At 36.2% G+C, this 24,694-nt stretch overlaps 1 protein-coding gene across 8 annotated transcripts in view; it reads right to left on the bottom strand.

Moving 5' to 3' along the window:
- Positions 1-1,750: 1,750 nt before the first annotated feature.
- Positions 1,751-24,694, bottom strand: part of Ipp (intracisternal A particle-promoted polypeptide) — a 35,638-nt gene continuing 12,694 nt past the window's right edge. For 2 of the 8 annotated variants that reach the window (XM_074080266.1, XM_074080267.1), the window contains exons 4-9: positions 22,897-23,052; positions 18,799-18,966; positions 14,379-14,516; positions 12,450-12,572; positions 10,292-10,512; positions 1,751-2,260 (exon numbers count right to left, since the gene is read on the bottom strand). In XM_074080266.1, the coding sequence (XP_073936367.1) occupies positions 2,036-2,260; positions 10,292-10,512; positions 12,450-12,572; positions 14,379-14,516; positions 18,799-18,966; positions 22,897-23,052 (1,031 nt within the window). In that variant the 3' untranslated portion in view covers positions 1,751-2,035. Of the gene's footprint in view, positions 2,261-2,671; positions 2,780-10,291; positions 10,513-10,535; positions 11,233-12,449; positions 12,573-14,378; positions 14,517-18,798; positions 18,967-22,896; positions 23,053-24,694 lie in introns of those variants that run through there. The other 6 variants (XM_074080270.1, XM_074080268.1, XM_020157614.2 and 3 more) reach the window with 6 other exon arrangements.

Raw genomic sequence — 24,694 nt, 5'->3', positions numbered from 1 at the left:
TTAGTAAAGAAATGAAAAATCACTAAAAGTGATTTTTTTCTACTCAAGTGGTAGAGTACCTGCTTAGCAAGTTTAAGACTCTGAGTTTAAACACTGCCAAAAAAAAAGGAAAAAAGAAGAAAAAAAGAAATCAAATCCTGAGTCAGCTAGTTAAACTTAATGTATGCAAAACCTTTAACGTGGCTCCAACTGGCTAGTAGAACTTAATGATCATACACACGATGAATCTTTAGAACTAAACAGAAAACAGTTCTTTATGCTTCTCATGGAGGTAAGTTCTGAGACAGTTTTGGATCAGGGGCCTTTCAGTTTATTCTTACGAGTCATTGTCTATAAAAAGTTTTACAGAGCTGAGTGCCAGTGGCTCATGCCTGTAATCCTAGCTACTTGGGAGGCTGAGATGGGGGACTGCAGTTCAAAACCAGCTCAGGCAAAAAGTGAGAACCTACCTCAACCAAAATCTATGCACAACAGCAATACATCTGTCATTTCAAGCTATTGGGGGACAGAGATTGGGAGGATTGTGGTTCCAGGCTAGCCTAGGTAAAAAAAGTTTGCAAGACCCCATCTCAATTTTAAAAAATTGGGTGTGTTAGAGTGTGCCCAGTATAATAGGAGGATCATGGTCCAGGCTGTCCTCAGCAAAGAGTAAGACCCAATCTCCAAAACAACCAAAGCAAAAAGGGCTGGAGGTATGGCTCAAGTGGTAAAGTACCTGCATAGCAAGCCAGAAGCCCCAAACTCAAACCCTAGTACTACACACACACACAATAAAAAGTTTTCACAGATACAGGTAGGGTGACTAGTCATCCTTTATGTAAAATGCTTGGGACCATAAATGTTTTAGATTTTGTAATATTTGTGTAGACCTTACTGATTGAGAATCCTTGTTCTGAAAACCTAAAATTCCAAATGTGCCAAAATCCAAGACCTTCTGAACATCAAATGTCAGCATTCAAAAACTTTTCGGACTTCAGATTAGGGATACTCAAGTTATACCTAGATTGAGCCTTTTCCAAGCCAGGCAGTAGTGTTGTAGTAACCTCATCCTTAGGCTTGCCCAAATATAAGTAAATTTCACAAAGCCTGATAATCTAATAAAAATCCCTCTTTCTAAATCCGAACAGATAATCTAGGGAACTATTTAGAAAATAAAGAAGATATTTCTACTGGGCTCTATCACACATTCAACATCCTAGTTCAATTAAGGACTGTCACTAAGAACCTCCTATTCCTTATTTGCATTCTTAGGATCAATACAAAAATTATGAGTGAGCAAATGCTTTTCTTAGGCTATCAATAAGCAAAACCTTTATCAAAATAGCTAGATTTTCAGGGCCAGGTTGTGGCTCAAGTGGTAGAGTGCCTGAGCACTCAAGCATAAGGCCTGAGTTCAAATCCTAGTACAGCCAAAAAATAGCTAGATTTTTTTTTCCCCACATGCCCCTCCCAGTACATCTGTTTCTAATAAAATGTTTGGGGGTACTGGAAACTCCTGCCATCAAATAACATTAGGGAATTTTTCACTGGCTTTTCTGTTTAAGTTAAACTATGGCCATAGAAACTATGCTCTGGATCAAATCATTAATGTATAGAATTCTTTAAGCCTTCTCATAGATATTATTCCTACAACATATACAGGTTATGTTAAAATTTGAAATTATACTGGAGAAACAATCAAAGGGGCTATTTTCCCAGCAGCCCCTAGGAAACAATTTTTACAATTAAGACTCTATGGGTAACTGGATAATTCTAGAGGATAAACAGCATTTTTATTGTTTGGTAAGCTTGGCAAATTTGTGTGAGCTCATTATTAATTTAGAATATATCCCATACCCATTCTCATCCAAATTTTTAGAAAAGTCACTATTCAGTTACTTATCTACCCAATAAATGAAAAACTAACAGAATCAGAGGGGCCTACAATAAAAAAAAAAAAGATTCAGAGGGGCCTATTACCAAATACATTGTTTGATTTGCAAAAGGTAAGATCCAACATTTTCAAGATGTTCCTTGTACTCTTATGCTTTACATTTCATAGTACAGCAACACCCCCTTCACAACGACTAGTGATCATATTACCAATTTCTGTCCATGTATCTGAATGGGGGTTATAAACTTCAACTGAGTCCAAGGTACCTGGGGCCAAGAAATCATGGCTGGAAGATCGGCCTCCAGAAACATACAGAAGACCATTGACAGCAACAACGCACATGCCTGCTCTAGGCACTTTCATTGAGGCAACTTCAACCCATTTTTCCTGGTTAAGAGAGAAAAAACATAAACGTTAGTAGTGTCATAAAAATGATAATAAAATCTCAGAAATCAGATAGGCTGCTTTACATGTTTAAATTTCAAACAATCCAGTCAAATAAATATTGGAACTTTTAAAATCAATTTTTTGAGTAGGCATGGACAAAGTAGTAAACTCAGAGGAAAATTATAGGAAAACATGTCTGATTATAAATTATGATCAGGAGATGATCTAGAAATAATATATAGGCCAGCATTTTGAAAACCTAGGTCTGTGGAATATAAGTAGGATATATACTCAAAACAAAAGACTCACAGAACTCCAAGGAAAAAGATACTTATATACTGATGGGCCTTTTAATATGCTAACAAAAAAACTTAAACTTTCCAAGAGAATGATATAGCATACAATACTTGCCAAATTTATTTGACCATGGAATCCTTGTTTCAAGGACCATCCTGTAGAGTTAGTAATCTGCAGAACATATTTTCAAGAGTTGGGAACTACAGTCTATATTTGTATAGCCTGAGAACAAAGAATGAGTTTTCCATATTAAAAGGTTATTCTAAAAAAGGGAAAGAAGAGATTGTATGTGGCCCACAGAGTAAAAAATATACTCTGTAGCTCTTTACACGAAATGTTTGGTAACTGTGGTATACATCACTCCCTAAAGAAATTCTAACAAGCTGTTTTAGCCAAAATTACTGGTAGTGTCCTACATTTTAGTGAAAATGTCAATACTCAGAAAATAGGAAAGCTAATAAAAGCCCTAAGAAGTAATAAGGATAGAAACGAGCAAGTAGACAGGTAATAAATAAGTGATTTATCTAAATAAAGCATACCATGTAGGTAGTTTTTTAAAATATAAAAAGTGAACACTGTTGTTCATCAATGTTAGAAAATGAACTTTTCAAGGACAGTGATTCAATGAGCTTGTCATCTTATTATCCAGTATAGCACTAGTACAGATACACAGTTAATGTGTATTTCTGATTTGAACTTAAGTGAAATTCTGAAATACTAAAACCAGGGATAATTCTTTAGAGTACCAGATTAAATTTGAATGCTATGATCATTTACAATTATGGAATATATCACAAAGCTGACATAGCTGAAAAATGTTTGTATTTTAAAAGACAGGTGTGTTGTCAGGCATGGTGGTACACATCTGTAATCTCAGCACTTGGGAGACTGAGGCAGGAAGATCACCAGTTTGAAGCCAACCTGGGATATATAGCAACTTCCAAGTCAACCTGGGCTACACAGTGAGATTTTGTTTCAAAAAACAGAAAATAGGTTCACAAAAGGTACATAACTTAAGGTTAAGATAAATTAGGATATTTTAGTCCTGTATTTATAATTGAGGAGAATTAACCTCCACCCTCATAAAATGCTACTTGACAAATAAAGGGACTATGAGGCTTATCCTGTATTGTTTCATTTCTATCAGTGTATTAAATTAGAGTTCTGGTTTGCCTTTTTCTTAATTTTTTTTTTTTTTTTTTGCAGTACTGGGGCTGGTTTGCCTTTTTAAAGATACATTTTTTTCTTTTCTTTTCTTTTTTTTCCATTGTAGGGTTAAGGATAAAACCCAGGGACTCCTCACACACGCTAGGCAAACACTCTACCACTGAGCTACTCCTTAGCCTGGTAGTTGGCTTTTTATTCCAAGTGATCTCAAAACAAACTCTGCAAGATGATAAACATGTTTTATATTATCTTCATGGTTTGGATCTATGATGTAAGATTTTAGTAATAGTAAATAGCATTAAAATTTTGGATTTATGCATTAAAATCCAAGGTAAGTCATTATTGATAAGTAATTGTTTTGGAGCTAAAATCTATTCATTTTACAGCCATACAGAAAAATTAGCAACAGGAAGTGTCCTCAAAAAGTTCACTTTGCCAGGCACTGGTGGCTCACGCCTGTAATCCTACTACTCCTCTACTCAGGAGGCAGAGATCATGAGGATCGAAGTTCGAAGCCAGTCCAGGCAAATAGTTTGTGAGACCCTATCTTGAAAAAACCTTTCACAAAAAAGGGCTGGTGGAGTGGCTTAAGGTGAGTTCAAGCCCCAGGACTGCAAAAAAAAAAAAAAAAGTTTACTTTCACTGGTGTGGTGGTGCACATCTATAATCCCAGCACTCAGGAAGCTGAGGCAGGAGGATCATGAGTTCCAGCTGGGCCTGGGCTACACAGCAAGTTTCAGGTTGGCCTGGCCTATATTGCAAGACCATGTCTCAAAAAACGAGGCAATTTTTTAAAGTTTGCTTGCTATATTATATAGATGCAAATTGTATCAATGTGGAAGGTGAAAGAAATTTAAAATATCATCAAAGTTTGAAGTCATCAGAATGAGAATCAAAATATTTATGGTTTGTAAGACATGGATGTCCACTTTTGTCACTTCTATTCAACAATTCTAGCCAGAGCAAGTAGAAATGAAAATGAACCCAGGTGCTGGTGGCTCATGCCTGTAATCCTACCTACTCAGTAGGAGAGATCAGGAGGATTGAGTTTCAGGGCCAGGCTGGGGCAAATGGTTCACAAGACCCTATCTGGAAAATACCCAACACAAAAAATATCTGACAGAGTGGCTCAAGTGGTAGCACACCTGCCTAGAAAGCATGAGACCCTGAGTTCAAGCCCCAGTACCACCAAATAAATAAATGCATTCAGATTTAAGAAGTAAAATAGTCTCTATAGATGATGTGCTCTTGTACATAGAAAAATCTTAAGGAATACACACATACACACACACACACACACACACACACACACACAAACATTCTGTTGGGCAAGAGGGTGTAACTCAGTACTAGAGTGCTTGTCTAGCACATGTGAGGCCTTGGGTTTGATCCCCAGCACCACACAACAACCACCTATTAGATTAGTGCATCAAGGTTGAAGTATGCTAGACCAATATCCAAACATCAATTGTATTTCTTCACACTTAACAATGAACATCTGAACATGACATAAAACAATTCAGTTCACAATAGCATCAAAAGGAATAAAATACTTTGGAGTAAAACCAATAAAGTACAAGGTACTGAAAATGATAAAACACTTGAAACAAAATGAATACCTAAACAAAAGGGGAGACATAACCAGATTCATGAAACAAAAGACTTAATATTGTTAAGATGGGAAAATGTACACAGGTGCTGGTGGCTCACACGTATAATCTTAGCTACTCAGGAGGCGGAGACCAGGGGGATCGTGGTTCGAAGCCAGCCCAGGAAAATAGTTCACAAGACCCTATCTCAAAAAACCCTTCACAAAAATAGGTCTAGTGGAGTGGCTAAAGGTGAAGGCCCTGAATTCAAGCCCCAGTACCACCAAAAAACAAACAAAAAGATGGGAAAATGTTCCTAATTAATCTCAGATTCACTGTAATTCCTACCAAAAATCCAGCTGGCTTCTTTGCAGGATTTGACAAGCTGATTCTAAAATATGTATGAAATTCAAAGGACCCATAGCTAAACCAATTTTTAAAGAAGATCTAACTTGGTAGACACATATTCTGATTCCAAAAGTAACTACTACAATACTACTATAATCAAGGCAATACAGTACAGACATAAGGACACACATAAAGATTAATGAACAGAATTGAGCCTCCCCAACAAAACAACAACAAAAACCCTCAGATCTGCATAGAGGCTCACTCCTATAATGCTAGCTACTTAGAAGGCTGAGATCCAGAGGATCTCAATTCGAGGTCAGCCTGGGCAAATAGTTCGCAAAACTCCATCTCCAAAATTACCAGAGGAATGGTGGAACTGGAGGTATGGCTCAAGCATAAGAGCACCTGCTTTACAAGTGCAAAAAGCCTTGAATTCAAACTCCAATCCCACCAAAAAGAAAAAAGAGAGAAACACAGAGAAAGAGATAGGAATAATTGCAATTTGAGGCCAGCCCAGGCAAAAAGTTCACAAGACCTCATTTCAACCAATAAAAGTTAAGAATGGTAGTACACGCCTGTTATCCCAGCTACACAGGAGGCATAAATAAGAGGATGGAAGTCCAGAAGGCCTGGAATAAACAGAAGACCCTATCTCAAAAATAACTAAAGCAAAAAGGACTGGGGGCATGACTCAAGTGGTAGAGTACCTGCTTAGAAAACACAAGCCCCTGAGTTCAAACTCCAATACTGCCAAAAAAATATAAGCCAGGTATGGTGGTACATGTCTATAATCTCAGCTACTTAGGTTTAGATCAGGAGGATTGTAATTCAAGACCAGCCTAGACAATAAATTAGCAAGACCCCCCTTCTCATCATAAGCCAGGCATTGTTGGTGCACATCTGTAATCCCAGCTACATGGGTGACTATAGATAGGAGGATCAAGGTTGGAAGCCAGCTGTGGGCAAAACTGGAGACCCTACCTGAAAAATAACTGAAGCAAAACAAAAAGGGGGGCTGGAGCCTTGTCTCAAGTGGTACAGTGTCTGACTAGCAAGCACAAGCCTTGAGTTCAAACCCCAATACCACCAAAAAAAAAAAAAAAAAAAGAATCAGAGACCTAAAACTGTTAGGGGAGAAAAACATTAAAAAAGCATAAATTACAATTTATGTAATTGTGTTACTAAGCAATGGTTTCTTAGTTATGACACTAAAAGAACAAGTGACAAAAGGAAAAATAAATTGGACATCAAAATTTAAACTTGTGTTTCTAAAAATACTATCAAGAAAGTGAAGAAAATTCATACAATGAGAATTGTTTTGCAAACCATATATTTGACAAATGAGTCCCATCTACATTGTATAAAGAACTCCTACAACTCAATAATAAGATTAAACAATCCAATTTTAAAATAGACAAGCAGAACACAGTGGCTTATGTCTGTAATCCCAGCTACTCATGAGGCAGAGATTGGAGGATCATGGTTCAAGGCCAGCCTGGGCAAAAAGTTAGCAAGCTCTTATATCAACCACAAGCTGGACTTGGTAATGCCTGTGATCCCAGCTCCTGGGAGGCATAGGTAACAGGATCACAGTCCAAGGCCAGTTCAAGTGGTAGAGTGCCTGCCTAGCAAGTATGAAGCCCTGAGTTCAAGCCTCAGTTGCTGCTAAAAATAAATAAATTGAATAAATAAGTTACATAAAATGGACAAATCGAATAAATACTTCTTCAAAGAAGATATATGCATGACCTATAAGCACATGAAAGGTTACTAACATACAAATCAAAACCACTGTGAGATACCAGTTCACATCTACTAGGATAGCTAAAGGAGGTATTGTTGGCTCATACCTATAATCACAGCTACCTGGGAGGCCTTAAGTAGGAGGATCACTGTCCCAGGCCAGTACCTGGAAAAAAAACATGAGCCTCCACCTGAAAAATAACTAAGGCAAAAAGCACTGGGGGCATGAATCAAGTGGTAGAATATCTGCCCTGAGTTCAAATCTCAGTACCCCTAAAAAAAATAAAAAACAACAAGCATTGGATGTGGTGAAATTGGAACCCTTATACATTTATGGTAGTTAAATGGTATACCCACTTCAGAAAATATTCTGGCAGTTCCTGAGGTTAAATATAGTTACCATATGACCAAGCAATTCTACTCCTAGGTAATATACCAAAAAAGAATTCTAATTTCCATTAGGTCAAGTTGGTTATTAAGTCTCCTCTATTCTATCTCACTTGTCCAACCATTCTGTCAATTACTAGAAAGGAGTGTTGAAATCTCCATCTTTAATTGTGGATTTGTCTCTTTCTCCTGTAATTTATGTCAGGTTTTGTTCAATGTATTTGAAGCTCTGTTGGTATGTGTACATACATTGAGAATATTATGTATTCTTTTGAATTAATCGTTTTTGGTTATGAAATGTTTATATCTCTGTGCTGGGGTCTACTATGTCCAATATTAAATGTAGTCATTATCATTATCATGGTGCATCTCCCTTCTTCCACCCTTCTCCTTTTTCCCCTTCCCCTTCCTCTTCTGCTACCTCTTCCCCTTCCTCTCCCCCTCCCCTTCTCCTTCCTTCATTTTTTAGTATAGGCAGTAGAACCCAGAGCCTTGTCCATACTAAACAGGAATGCTAACACTGAGCTCTACCCTTGTTCCCCTCCATCTACTTTTAGTTTATCTATGTGTTTATAAACTGCATTTCTTATAAGTTATGTATAGTTGTGGCTTGTTTTTTAATACAGTTTGATAATTTCTGACTTTCATTTGGAGTTTTGCAAGGTGGTGGGGAGTTGGATCTCACTATGTTATCCAGGCTGATCTTGAACTCATAGGCTCAAATTATCTTCCCACCTCAGCCTGCTGAGAAGCTGGGATTCAGGCACATACCACTGTACCTGGCTAACAATCTCTGACTTTTAAAGGGTGTTTAGAATTTATACTTTTTTTATACTTAATCAAAATTCATTCTTTCATTCTTTTTTCCCCACTTTTTAATCTCATTTGTTTACTTATTTATTTTTAGTGCTTGGAATAGAACCTAGGGCTTTGTGCATGTTAGGCAAGTGCTCTATCATTGAGCTACATCCCCAGCCTCTTTGTATCTTTGTGTTGTTTTAGTATTCCATTTTTATCTCCTTCATTGTCTAGTTATATTACTTCACCTTTTTTTTTTTTTTTTTTTTTGGCAGCACTGGGGTTTGAACCCAGGGCCTCATGCTTGCTAGGAAGATGCACTACCACTTGAGTCACTCTGCCAGCCCTTTTTTGTGTTCAGTATTTTTGAGAGAGGGTCTCGTGAACTATTTGTCTGGGCTGGACTTGAACTGAGATCTTCCTGATCTTTGCCTCCTGAGTGGCTAGAATTAAAGGTGTGAGTCACCGATACCCAGCTTCACATTTTTCTTTTTTTGTTTGTTTCACATTTTTTCTTAATGATTGCTTTAGATGATTTACCAGCCCAATCACCCAATAACATTCTTCTAATAACCCACTGGTCAAACAAGAAATTATCAGGGAAATTAGAAAATATTTTAAGATAAATGCTAATTAAAACACAACATATCAGCCAGGCGCAATGGCTCACAGCTACCTGGGAAGGAGAGATTGGGAAGATTGCAGTTTGAGGCCATTCCAGGCAAAAAGTTAGTAAGACCCATTTTAACCAATAGCTGGGCACAGTGGCATCCACTTGTCATCTCAGCTACCCAGGAGGCATAAACAGGAGGATCAAGGTCCAGGTCAGCCAGGGCAAAAACACAAGACCATAACACAAAAATAACCAAAGCAAAAAAAAGGCTGGGCATGTGTCTCCAACGGTAGAGCACCTGCCTCATAAGCACTAACACCCTCAGTATCACCAAAACAACCCCAACCAAGCAACAATAAAAAAAAAAAAATCAAAATGTGTAGTATGCAGTTAATGTGGTATTTGGAAAACATTTATAACTTTAAATGATTATATTGTAGCTGGTTATAGCATATACCTATAATCCCAGCACTTGGGAGGCAGAGGTGGGAGGATCTCAAGTTCAAGAACAGTCTAGGCTATATAGCAAGATTCACTCAAAAAATTATATTATAGAAAAAGTAGAGTCTATGATCATTATCTTCAGCTCCTATTTTAAGAATCTAGAAAAAAAAAAATCTAGAAAAAGAAGGGCAAAAATCCAAAATAAGCCAGGCACGGGTAACTCACACCTGTAATCCTAGCTACTCAAAGGCAGAGATCAGGAGGATCATGGTTTGAAGCCAGCCCATGCAAATAGTTTCCGAGACCCTATCTTGAAAAACCCTTCACAAAAATAGGGCTGGTGGAGTGGCTCAAGGTGAAGATCCTGAGTTCAAGCCCCAGAACCACAAAAAAAAAAAAAATCAGAATTAATAGGAGGAAAAAATATTAATAGGAAGGAAAAATAAATTACAAATCAAGGAAATAGCAAATGGGTAACCAATAGAAAAAAAAAATCAATGATGCCAAAAATTGGTTCTTTGAAAATAAAAAGAGAAAAATAAATAAATAAATGACCAAAATCATGAGTTAAAGAGAGCACATCACTACAGATCTAACAGACATGAAAACAAGATAATAAATATTTCAAATCATCCAACCTACCTCTTCAAAGGAATATTTTTCAACAGTATGAAGAGCATCTTGTGTCTCATTCCACCCTCCAATAGAATAGATGCAGTCATTGAGTGCAACCACCCCAAGATAGGCTCTCCTGGTTCCCATCGGAGGAAGTGGAGACCAGCGCTTAGAAAGTGGATCATAAACTTCAAAAGAACGAAGCTCTATTCCTTCATTGCTGATTCCCCCAATTACATAAATTAAACCTGGAAATGAAATATTTTTGCTAAGATACTATAGAAAATAAGATAATGATGAGAAGTAATAGCTGGAGTCTATGTTTGCTATACTGATGATGTATTTAATTCTAGGCCTTACAATACTATTTAAAAGGAAAAAAAATCAACTATCATCAACTGTCTATTATCACTTCTTACATTTATTTAATCATGTTGCAAAAAAATTAGGGATATTATGGGCTGGTTGAGTGGTTCAAGTGGTACAGCACCTGCCTAGCAAGCGTGAGGCCCTGAGTTCAAACACCAGTACCAAAAAAAAAAAAATCACACCTGTAATCCTCACTAGTCAGGAGGCAGAGATCAGGAGGATTGCAGTTCGAAGCTAGCCCAGGCAAAAAGTTAATCAGACTGTATCTCAAAAAACCCTATCAAAAAAATTGGGCTGGTGGAGTGGCTCAAGGTGAAGCCCTGAGTTCAAGCCCCAGTACCGCAAAAAAAGGCAAAACAAAACAAGGAACCCTCTATAAATTCACTCTCTTGTACTCTAGTAATTGATCCTGAAACCTTAATCTAGCTATGTAACTATTCTAATTTAAATTCTCTATTTTATGTTCACTTGAATCACTAAAGAGGGCAATGTCATTCCTAGATAAGTCCATATCATTTTTCTTTTGGGTGGGAAAGGAATCCATGTTTGTCTGTCTGTCCGTCTGTCTCTCTCTCTTCCTGTGAATGATGGCTGTAGATCTGGAAATTAAGATCACCAAGCAGACAATGAGACAGAAAATCTTTATCTGACAAATTATTTTGTTCAGTATCATTAAGTTCTTTGACAATTCAGTGTCACTTTAAATGAATATCCCTAATTTTTTTTCTTTTTTTTTGGTAATGGTGTTTGAACTCAGGGCCTCAAGCTTGCTAGGCAGGTGCTATACCACTTGAGCCACATCCCCAACCCTTTTTTGCTTTAGGTATTTTTCAAATACAGTCTCATTTATGCCCATGACATCCTGGACTACAGTCATCCTATTTATGCTTCCTGTGTAGCTGGGATGATAGGTGTGCACCACCATGCCCAGCTTTATTGATTGAGATGCAGTTTCATGAACCTTTTGCCAGGGCTGGCCTTGAACTATGATCCTCCCAAATTCTGCCTCCTAAGTAGCTAGGATTACAGGTGTAAGCCACAGTGCCCAGCTCTATGCATCATTTTAATACGCAGTACAACATTTTGCAAATCTGTCATAGGATTACATCCTCTGTGAACAGAATTGCAGAGCTTTGCTAAAAATAAAACAAAAAAAATGAAAGAAACCTAGAAGTAGAAAATTGTTTTTGATACTCTATCCCTACTTTGAAAACTAACTCAGGTGTTCATGGGAAAAAAAATGGTAATAATGGATGACATTTCAAACGCTTATTTTGCTAGCCAGGTGTTTCTGCCTACCTGAAATTTTTAATCTAGCTTTGTTTATTACAGAAAAAAGTTAATTATTTTGCAATACAGAAATAAAGCTCAATAAGAGGCAAATGGAAGACAGGTGCCAGTGGCCCACACCTGTAATCCTAGCTACTTGGGAAGCAGAGATCAGGAGGCTCATGGTTCAAGGCCGGCCTGGGCAAATAGTTCAAAAGACCCTATCAAAAATACCCAACACAAAACAAGGTAGGCGGAGTGGCTCAAGTGACAGAGTGCCTGCCTAACAAGCATGAGGCCCTGAGTTCAAACCCTAGTACTGCAAAACAAAAAAAAGAGAGGCAAAAGGCAGAACTTCTATAACTGCTAGTGTCAACCATTCAATACTAACAGACCTAAAATACACTGTTGAGAATAAAGCCACAAACTCAGTTTTAATTAAGTGTGTGTGTGTATGTATGTGTGTGTATAGAGGCAGAGAAGGGAAAATTTTTTTGCAATGCTGGGGATCTAAGAGAAAAAAATATTTTATAAAAGTGATTATTACCTTGCATTTCACAGCACCCAAAGTAGTAGCGTGGCACAGCCATATTGCCAACTATTTCCCATTTATTTTCATCAGGATCAAATCGTTCGATGGTATTCCCTATCTCAGCTCCAATCCATCCACCTGTAATCAAACAGAAAAATATTTTTTCTGGGATAAAGTAATTTTATTTATGGCAAAGACCTTAGAAAACATCTAACCTAACTATTTCATATTATGGATGAGTATTACATGTCTAAGATGAAATGAAAAGTTAGAATATGACTATGAGTAAAACTCATGTTTTTTAACTCTGTCTAGAGTAAAATGAAACAAAAAAAAAGTTCAACATACAGCATAGGAAACATTTTGTGAAACTTTTTTTGTGTGGTCTGGGAATTAAACTTATGACCTCACCCTTGCTAGGCAGATACTCTACCACTTGAGTTATGCCTTCAATCCCCAAAATATTATAAAAAATGACTTCTGTATATTCAGAGTGGTTATACTAATCAAGGCCAATTCTCAGACTAATCAGAGTATACTACCCATTTACTGTCATTTTAGGAACTTCAAAAAAGGCCTTTCATCACCAGTAGCATTTTCTTAACATTCTCCAATTCCTGAAAATGTTTTTTGCAACTGGGCATGGTGGAACACATCTATAATCCCAGCATATGGGACACTGGGGCAGGAAGATCTCAAGTTCAGGCTAGCCTGGCCTATATAGCAAGTTCCAGGCCAGTTTGAGCTACTTAGTGAGACCGTGTCTCACACAAAAAAAAGTTCTTTTCTACAATTTGAGGTATAATTGCAAAATATAAATATGCATGGAAGTGATAAAATTCACACTAAGGTAACTCATATCTTTTCTAGAATAGTTTCTTTCTTTTTTTTTTTCCCCCAGTTTTGGGGTTTGAACTCAGGGCCTCATACTTGTTAAGGCTAGGCAGGCATTCTAACACATGAGGTAGGGTCTCTCAAACTATTTGCCTGGGCTGGCCTTGAACCAAGATCCTCCTGATCTCTGCCTCCTGAGTAGCAAGGATTACAGGTATGAGCCAATGGTACCCGGCTCCAGAATAGGTTTTGAGAGTGGTGGGTAGAGGAGGACACTGAATTCCATACAGTGAATTGAAGAAGGAATGACAAAGAGAAAATAGGAAAGGTGAAAGCTATATTGACTTATAATTTTCCCTGGGAACAACTCTGACTGTAATATTCGTTATAGAGATAATCAAAGAATTAGAATAACTTGCTCAAAATCATTCACTAAACCTGTAATAATAAAACTAATATAATGCAGAACTTCCTTTTGGTGTCTTTAATTTTTTTTTAGACATTTCAGCAAGGATTTATTTTATTATAACAGGATAAAGTAGGGAGAAGTGGGGGGAAAAACAGAGGAACATCTCTTGATCCCCATGCAGGAAATGGAAGAAAAGACTCCTGGTGTCTTTAATTTTTTATTATATGCTTTCTTATATTAGATATAATCAGGCTACTTTACAGAGTGGTAGAAATTTATATAGTTAATTAAAAATAATGAGATTTAATTAAATAAAAGTGCTTCCCTGGACATGTCTCTATATTTTATCTCTATCTCCTTTAAAAATTTCACAAAGAAATGAAAGGTTAGAGAATGATAACAGAGAAAAAGTCCTGTAAAATCAAGATAAAGGGCTGTTGGGGGTATGGTTTGGTGATAAGAGTGCTTGTCTAGTATGTACACAGCCCTGGGTTCACTCTCTAGCACCACAAAAAACAAAACAAACAAAAAACCACCCCCTCATACTTGACAATATTTTCCAAGTAATACAATTTTTAGAATAAGAATTTATAGAGCTAAAAAGAGATATTTCTTATGGGATGGAAGGAATATCTTTAAAGTAATTAGAACCTAAGAATTCAAATAATATCAGTTACCCTTAAATCAAACAGCATAATTACCCAAAGCATAGATAGCCCCATAACACACACACACGCCCAAGCCACAGCGGGGGTGATTCATTGAAGCTACAGTTGTCCATTGTTTAGTAACTGGATCATAGCATTCAGTACAGTCAAAAATCATTGAATCCTTTTCACCTTAAATAAAAGAAAAACACATTAGAAGGCTTAGTGATGCTAATAGACTAGAACCATAATATAATAATCAATAGCATTCCCTGTTTTCAGAAATTCAACCTTTATTTTGATTTAAAAATATTCATTAAAAGCCTTAGCCTAGCAACCCCTTAGTTTAAATCTTCAGCATTGTCATTTATTAAAGGCTATTTACAGAACAAAAGCACAGTTTTCTTGTTATCTGTTTATAATTCTGCCACCCAAAAAAAAAAAAAAAAAAAGGTAATTTTGGAGGATACAATTTGCATTTTTTAATTCTGCATTTTTTCAGTATTAGTTTGGGTAGCTGACCCTGGTACAATGTGAGTTTTACTGTAATCATAATCTTTATGTAGCAACAAACAGAAAATCAAAGTTTAAAAACATATGACTTACATTGAATTTTAAAATACACTATACTTAAAAGTAAGTCTGAAGTTGGCATGGTGATGCATGCTTATAATCTTAGCACTCAGGAGGGAGCTGAGAAGAAAGGATCACCAGCCTGTGCTATATAATAAGACCCTATCTCAAAAAAAAAAGTATTCTAGGGGCTAAAGGTGTAGCTAACAGACAGAGTACATCTATAGCATCCATGAAGCCCTAGGCTCAATTCTGTATACCACAAAAATAAAAAAGTAAGTTTAATCAAAGATTGTCCAGGGCTTTAATGAGTAAAATTTATGAATTTAGACAAAAATTTAAAATTAAAGAATATCTAAACAAATGAAGAGATGTATCATACTCATAAACTAAAGGAGTCAGTAAAAATTATCTCTAAACTGATATGTAGATTTAATGTAATCCCAAATCCTCCCCCACAAAAAAATCCTGTTTTTTTAACAGACTTAATCAACTGACTCTAAAATTAATACAGAAGTACAAAAAAAAATCAAGAATGGCCAAGCACTAGCAGAAAAGAATAGTGAGAGAGAAATAGCCCTATCATATATGAAGACTTATAATAGAGCCAGAGTTAAGATAGGGACAGAGGAACTAATGGAAAAGAAAAGAAATCTAGGAACTGAATCATATGATATATGACAGAGTTACGGCAGAACTGTCTTTTATTCTGAGATAACTGGTTACACATGTGGGGAAAAAATGAAATTGACTCCCTACTTCATAATATCCATAAAAACTTAATTCCAGGTATATTACAGACATAAATGTGAATGGCAAAACAATACGTTTTATATAAACAATGAACATAAATATCATTATGGCTTTGAAGTAAGAAAGGATTTCTTAAATAAGATATAAGAAACAGCCCAAAGGGAAAAAAATAATAGATTTACCTACATTAGAATTAAAAACATCTATGCATCAAAATATACCATAAAAAGGATGAAAGATAAAGCAGCAGAGTGGAAGATGCCTGTAGCACACATAACATTATGAGAACCTAGAATCCTGAATATAAACAAAATTCCTACTGAACAGACATGAGTTAAAATAGCAGGCCCAAAACTGTCTACCCTTAGAAAGCTGCTTGCAAAGTTAACCTTAGCTAGAATCTGTGAATACGGCTGGCAAACAGTTCCCTAAACTAATACAAAAATTTCCCAAATGGACAGGCACCAGTGGCTCGAGCACACCTGTAATCCTAGCTACTCAGGAGGCAACAGATAAGAAGGACCATGGTTCAAAGCCACAGCCCAGGCAAAAAAAAACCCTTCACAAAAAAATACTGCTACATGATAAAAGCGAGAGCACACAAGGGAGGGGTGAGGATAGGTAAGACACCTAAAAAACTAGCTAGCATTTGTTGCCCTTAATGCAGAGAAACTAAAGCAGATACCTTAAAGCAACTGAGGCCAATAGGAAAAGGGGACCAGGAACTAGAGAAAAGGTTAGATCAAAAAGAATTAACCTAGAAGGTAACACCCACGCACAGGAAATCAATGTGAGTCAATGCCCTGTATAGCTATCCCTATCTCAACCAGCAAAACCCCTTGTTCCTTCCTATTATTGCTTATACTCTCTCTACAACAAAATTAGAGATAAGGACAAAATAGTTTCTGCTGGGTATTGAGGGGGGGAGCGGGGGGGGGTGGAGTGGGTGGTAAGGGAGGGGGTGGGGGCAGGGGGGAGAAATGAACCAAGCCTTGTATGCACATATGAATAAAAAAAAAAAAATAAAATGTTAAAAAAAAAAATACTGCTAGACTTGCTCAAGGTGTAGGCCCTAAATTCAAACCCCAGTGCCATGAAAAAATTTAAAATAAATAAATAAATAAATAAATAAATAATTTTTAAAAATTTCCCAAATGTGAAGAGTAGATCACTGTACCTAAGCTGAACACATGCTTTCCTTTTTAGGGTCTCAAGTTTTGGTATATGCTAGGAAGAAGGAGCCTATGTAGCCAACCCACAACAAAAATATTGGGCACTAATAAGCTTCCCTTATAGGCAACACTTTCCATATATTGTCATAGCTCATTGAGGGAGGAAATAAACATGTTCCTGCATATTTCCTGGGAGAGGATTCTTAGAAGCTTCTAACTGGTTTCCTGCAGACTTCCTCCCCTCCCCTATGCCTTTTCATTTGCTGACTTTATTTAGTAGGTTTTTTTGTATCTTTTTTTTTTTTCTTTTCTTTTTGAGATTAGGGTTTCACTATATTACCCAGGTTGGCCTGGTACTCATTATGCAGCCCAGGCTGGCCTCAAACTCACCACCCTCCTGCCTCAACCTCTCACTTGCTGGGATTGCAGGTATGTCCCAGCACACCCAGCTTGTTTGCATCATTTCACTGTAATAAACCTTAGCTAAATTACATGTCAACTTCTATGGGTTTGTCTTTTTTGTTGTTGTTAAGTTTTGGGGTTTTTTTAGGTACTAGGGTTTGAACCCTCACGCTTGTGAGGCAGACTCTATCACTTGAGCCACTCTATCAGCCCTTTTTCTTCTATGGATTCTTTCAACAAACCATTAAACCTAGGAGGGGTGACACCCATACATCTAAAAACCAACAATATAATTTTTTTAATGGGCCAAAAACCTAAAAAATCAATTCCTAGGGCTGGAGATGTGACTCAAGTGATATAGCAACTGCCTAGCAAGCAGGAAGCCCCAGTATGCCAAAAAAAAATGTCAATACCTGAAAGAAAAAATTCAATTGGCCAGAAAACAATGAAAAAGTGCTTATCAAAGAGATAACAAATTGAAATTACAATGAGATATCACTGTATCTCTACTAATAAGCAAAGTTTAAAAATCAAGCAGGGTCAAGAGTTGGAAAAAATATGAAGTGTAAAATAATGCAGCTGCTTTTGAAAACAGTTTGGCATTTCTATTACAACTGAAGATCTGGATATAGTATGGCCCACTCCTAGCTACTGATTTCACTGATTTCTACTCCAAGGTATGTAGGCTAAAAAAACTCTCACACAGGGCATCTACTGACACATACAAGGAATTCTGACAACAGCATGAATAGTCAGAAGCTAGAGATAATCCAAATATGTACTAATGATTTAGAACAGCTAGCCCTGCAATAACAGAATGAATACATAAATTTTTAGTATACTCCATGGTATACAATAGGGAACTATACAACAATGGCTACATGAATAAATCTCAGAAATACAATATTGAACAAAATAGAAGAAGAATATTTATATAATCTATTCACATAGAGTTCAGAAATAGGAAAACTTAAGTATATTGGAAGAAGAGTAGGATATTATAATGGCAAGGAATGTATATCTGCGAACATATTGATGAATTGGATGTGGAGTGTGAAAGAAAGAAAACATCAAGGATGATCAAAGTTTTGTTCTGAGCCACCAGGTAAATCATGGTTACCATTTTCTAGATGGCAAACCCTAGGAAAGAAACAGATATAAAAGGTGAGGAAGTCAAAGACTTTGGTTTAGACATATAAGTTTGACACACATATTTGACATACAGGTAAAGTTCAAAAAGATGTTTGTTTCTTACATTTTATAAACTATTCATTAAAGCCAAACTTAAGTATTCTGTCCTGTGATAAATCACAAGATTCTATGGAGTAAAATGTTTAACAACTTCGATCCTTTGTCATCCTTCCTTCCTCCCTCCCTCCCTCCCTCCCTCCCTCCTTTTCATTTATTCCGTATTTATTTATTGAGCACAACTAATTTATGTATATCATATAGTGCCTAGCAATATATATAAAACATAAAAAAATGTAGCCAACTAGTGGTAGGGGAGAGAAGGCAGCAGACAAAAACTATAGCCAAATATATTATTAAGGGGAATAAGATATTTTTATTATTACCTCCAATAGCGTAGACCATTCCTCCCAGAACTGTTACTCCCAGTCCACATCGAGCCTGATGAAGTGAAGACACAGTGGTCCAGTACTGGCTAAAGGTATCAAAACGTTCTACACAACTGAGGGCTCTGCTATCACTCCAACGACCCCCCTGCAACCGTGTATACCCACCTAAACGAAGAAAGCAAAAGACGTACACATCAAATCCTTTACTGCTAAATATGGAAATGGTAGTAATGAGGAAAATCTAGCCCTTTATGTCTAAACAGTCAGTATAACTACTATGCCAAGAAATAAATGCCTTTAGAGTCTGACATATATATAAAAATGATATGTAAACTACATTACTCTTAAATGTGTCAAGTTGTAAAAAATAATAGCTTACATGCAATGAAAAAGTTAACCACAGTGTTTTACCACCTGGTCTTGGTATAGAATGATTATCTGTCTAGTTAGGAAATTTTATTATGACCTCCATTAGTGTCTTTTTAAGTTAAAAGTAGTGGATTGAAATCCTTGGGTTTGTTTTTGTTTTTTGTTTTTCTTAGTACTGGGGTTTGAACTGAGGGCCTCATGCTTGCTAGGCAGGTGCTCTACCACTTGAGCCACTCCACTAGCTCGAAATCCTTGTTTTAACTGCACATCCCATCAGTTAAAAAAAAATAGATCAGACACCTCCAAAAAGGAGAACTATAGGCCAATTTCCTTAATGAATATCGATGCAAAAATCCTCAATAAAATAATGGCAAACCAAATCCAACAACACATCAGAAAGATCATACACCAGGACCAAGTCAGCTTCTCCCAGAGATGCGGGGGTGGTTCAATATACACAAATCTATAAAAGTAATACAGCACATTAAGAGAAGCAAAGACAAAAACCACTTGATCATCTATTGAGATGTAGAAAAAGCCTTTTTTTTTCATGATAAAATCTCTAAGAAAACTAGGAATAGAAGGAATGTACCTCAACATTGTAAAGACTATATATGACAAACCTACAGCCAACATCATAATTAACAGTGAAAAACTGAAACCATTTCCCCTAAAATCAGGAACGAGACAAGGGTGCCCACTATCCCCACTCCTTTTCAACATAGTACTGGAATTTCTAGTCACAGCAATCAGGCAAGAAGAAGAAATAAAAGGAATACAAATAGGTAAAGAAACTGTCAAAATACCCCTATTTGCAGATGATATGATCCTATACCTTTTTTTTGTGTGTGTATGTGTTTTTAGGCAAAATTATTTAATGTCAATAAATTATTTAATAATTTTACATGTTTTGGTTGGTTTTACTGCACATCAAGGTCACCTACACCTTAAAGACCCACAAAAACTCTACCCAAAAACTCTTAGACACCATAAATAGGTATAGCAAGGTGGCAGGATATAAAACCAACTTACAAAAATCATTAGCTTTTCTATATACCAACAATGAACAAACTGAGAAGAAATACATGGAAACAATTCCATTTACAATAGCCTCAAAAAAATATCAAATACCTAGGAGTAAACTTAACAAAAGATGGGAATGACCTCTACCAGGAGAATTACAAACCCCTGAAGAAAGAGATCAAGGAAGACTACAGAAGATGAAAAGATTTCCCATGCTCATGGATTGGAAGAATCAACATAGCAAAAATGACTATACTACCAAAAGCAATCTACATGTTTAATGCAATTCCCATCAAAATCCCAATGACTTTCATCACAGAGATTGAAAAATCTACCCTTAAGTTCATTTGGAAACACAAAAGACTGCGAATAGCCAAGGCAATACTCAGCAAAAAGCAATGCTGGAGGTATCACGATACCCGACTTCAAACTACATTACAAAGCAATAGCAATAAAAACAGCATGGTACTGGCACAAAAACAGACATGAAGACCAGTGAAGCAGAATAGAGGACCTGGATATGAATTTTATTTTATCTGGATATGAATCTACATAAAATAAGGTGGGTATAGTTATACCCACCTTATTTTTGACAAAGGAGCCAAAAATATACAATGGAGAAAAGACAGCCTCTTCAACAAATGCTGCTGGGAAAAGTGGTTATCCATCTGCAAGAAACTAAAACTAGATCCATGTCTATCACCCTGTACTAGTATCAACTCAAAATGGATCAAAGATCTTAATATCAGACCCCAAAGGAGCAGGAAACACTCTGGAACTAATAGGTATAGATAAGGACTTCCTCAGTAGAACCCCAGCAGCCCAGCAACTAAGAGAAAGAATGGACAAATGGGACTTCATAAAATTAAAAGGTTTCTGCACAACAAAAGAAATGGTCTCTAAATTAAAGAGACCACCCACACAGAGTGGGAGAAAATACTTGCTAGCTATATGTCAGACAAAGGACTGATAACCAGAATATACAGGGAACTTAAGAAACTAAACTCCCAAAATCAATGAACCAATTAAGAAATGGGCAACTGAACTAAATAGAACTTTCTCAAAAGAAGAATTTCAAATGGCCAAAAAATACATGAAAAAATGCTCACCATCTCTAACCATAAAGGAAATGCAAATCAAAACCACAGTAAGATTCCACCTCACCCCTGTTAGAATAGCCATCATTAGCAACACCACTAACAACAGGTATTGGCGAGGACGTGGGTAAAAAAGGAACCCTGATCCATGGCTGGTGGGAATCCAAGCTGGTACAAACACTCTGGAAAAAAATGTGGAGGCTTCTTAAAAATCTAAACATAGACCTGCCATATGATCCAGCAATCCCACTCCTGGGGATATACCCAAAGGACTGCGACATAGGTTATTCCAAAAGCACCTGCACACCCATGTTTATTGCAGCACTTCACAATAGCCAAGTTATGGATTTATACACAATGAAATTTTACTCAGCCATGAAGAAAAATGAAATCTTGTCACTTGCAAGTAAATGGATGGAACTGGAGAACATCATTCTGAGCGAGGTTAGCCAGACTCAGAAGACCAAAAATCATATGTTCTCCCTCATATGCAGTCTTTAGATTTAGGGCAAATACAGCAATGTTGTAGGACTTGGGTTACATGACAAAGGGAGAACATATACAGGAGGTACAGGGTTAGACAGAAAACCGAAAACATGAAAGCATTTGATGTCCCCACTCCAGAGGAATTAATACAGAAACCCTAAAGTGACAGAGGTCAACAAGAGAAGGGGATCAGGAACCAGTGTAAAGATCAGTTAGAAATGAATCAAGCTAGGTTGTAACATATTTGTACATGAAAGCAATGCTAGGAATCTCTCTGTATAGTTGTACTTATCTCAACCAGCAAAAATACTGTCTTTCTTATTATTGCTTATTTCTATTCTTCAATGGAACTGGAGAAAAGCACAAAACAGGTTCTGCCTGGAAGGGAGGGGGGAGGGGAGGAGAGGGTGGAGGCATGGGCAGGAGGGAGAAATGACCTAAATAATGTATGCACATATGAATAAATGAATAAAAAAAAATTTTAGCATGCACCCCAAAGGTGTATATTTATATCTTATATGTGAAATTATACATAAAATTAATTATATGTAATTATAAATTATATCATACATAAGCACTTACATAAAAATTACATTTTATATATATATATATATATATACAATCTTTTACTCTGATATTAAATGTTGATCAGGTTTAATGCTTTTAAATTAAAAATAAAAAGAACTTTTAATTTGTTCCTTAGATATTCTTACGGTTTATGCTACATAATGACACTGGTTCTATCATCCCTAATCAGCATTTAAGGCACTCGGAATAGCTGCAAATTTTGAGATTTATTCTCCTTATTTTTATTTGAATTCAGAATTTTAACTTTTAGAGAAATATTTCTTTAGTCAGTCATTTGATGAAAATTTTTGGATTAAGAAACCAAATATTTAGATCACAGAATAACAGATATCAAATGAGTAGCTATTTCTTTTTAAATGTGTCCAGTGTAGTATATAAGTGCAATTTATAAATCTGTAGCCTGAATGTGAAATTAAATATGCCTATGACACACCTGCCTATTCTGACATGTGTAGTAATAACAACAAACTATTTAAAAAGCTTTGATCCTGAAAATAAAGACAACATCTATTACTTTTTTAAAGGTTCTCACCTACAGCATATAGGTACTTTCTTGCTTTCTTCCGAGGTCGAACCTTAGACGTATGCAGAAAACTACAAAATTTGTTCTCTTTGGGAGATTTGCATACCTCACAATACTCCTTCAAAAGTGTTTGCAGTGCAACACGAAGATTAAAATCAGATACACCTAAGAAGCAATGTTTAAAAAGACAATGTTTTAGGTAACTTTTAAATACTAGTGAAAAGGCATATTTCTGTAAACATATTTCTATAAACATGAGACACATTTAGAAATCAGTAAGTTAAAAACTCCTCAAACAATGATGTTTGTTTCCTATAATACTGAATATTGTTTTTCTCATTGAGATGGAAGAATATAATTTCCTTAAATTTATTAAAAAATGTTTTAAAAGCTGGGTGCCAATGGCTCGTGCCTGTAATCCTAGCTACACTGGAGGCAGAGATCAGGAGGATCATGGTTTGAGGCCAGTCTGAGCAAAATAGTTTGGGAAACCCTATTTTGAAAATACTCAACATAAAAAAGGGTTGGCAGAGTGGCTCAAGTGGTAGAGTACCTATCTAGCAAGTGTGAGGTCCTGAGTTCAACCCCCAATACCAAAACAAAAAAAAAATTTTTTTTAAATATACTTCAGTGGGGGGGGGGGAATGACCCAAACAATGTATGCACATGTGAATAAATGAATAACAATAATAATATATATATATATATATATATATACACATATATATACTTCATAACAGCAAATTGAAAACACATGTACAAGAACCTTCAAATAAAGATGGCAAAGTGGAGCAAGATCACAATTATCAGGGCTGCAACGTGGGTCAGTGGTACAGCACTTGTCTAGCATGCACAAGGCTCTGGGTTCCCCCCAGCACAAGGGGAGAAAAATCTTTACAGAACCATAGGTAAAGATAAAAAAAGATCAGAACTTCTAACAGAATACAGTGGTAGACAAAGTCCACATTACTGGAATACATCCCTAGCTAGTTAGTTAAGTAGGCCTTAATTCAAGATCAGTAACAGGATCTCAAAAGGGAGATCAGAGCCCAAACAAGGACATTAACCCTTAGAATGCTATCTTTCCTCCATCCCATATTTCAGACTAGAAAAGAAATGGGGAGAAACAACATATTGCTCTCCAATCTTACACAAGAAAATCAAAGTAGTTACAGTAAGAAAAAAGTGTCAAGGATTATCAGAACATTATCAGAACAGGTCTTAGATAGTGTTAACAAGATATTAAAAACTAATATTAAAGCACATCCCAGGAAAAAGAAAAGAGATTGAGGAATTCAAAGAATTCAGTCTGGAAGGAAACATGAACCATAAATAGAAACACATTCCCCACAAGTGTTTCACACAATAGAATTACTTAAGAATATAAATCCTATAAAGGCAAGCTCAAGGACAGAATGATGCATTGCCAAGGAAACAATGTGAGAACTGAAACATCAGTATTGCAGAATTAATAAATCAGAAACCAGAGAAAATAGTTATGACTGAAAGTTAAATTATCAATTTAAAGAACAGGCAAAAGAAAACGATTATGACAAGAAAGAAAAAAATATAGCATTAGAGGATGATAAATATGAAAGATGAAGTTCCAACAAAAGGATAAAGAATACTAAATAAAACACTTTAAAGTATTTAGAAATTTCAAGCAGGAAAATTTCTCCAAAAGGAGAAATTAAAGGAAAGGATATATGGTAGAATATAATGAAAAATGGCAAACTTTCAAACAAATCAAGAATGAAAGAGAATTCTTTCATTGCTAAGCATGTTCTCTACTGCTAAGTCATGTATC

Source organism: Castor canadensis, chromosome 7 (genome assembly GCF_047511655.1).
Source record: "Castor canadensis chromosome 7, mCasCan1.hap1v2, whole genome shotgun sequence".
Lineage (NCBI taxonomy): Eukaryota > Metazoa > Chordata > Mammalia > Rodentia > Castoridae > Castor > Castor canadensis.
Note: the sequence above shows the minus strand (reverse complement) of the source record. Positions and strands in the feature narration are given on the sequence as shown.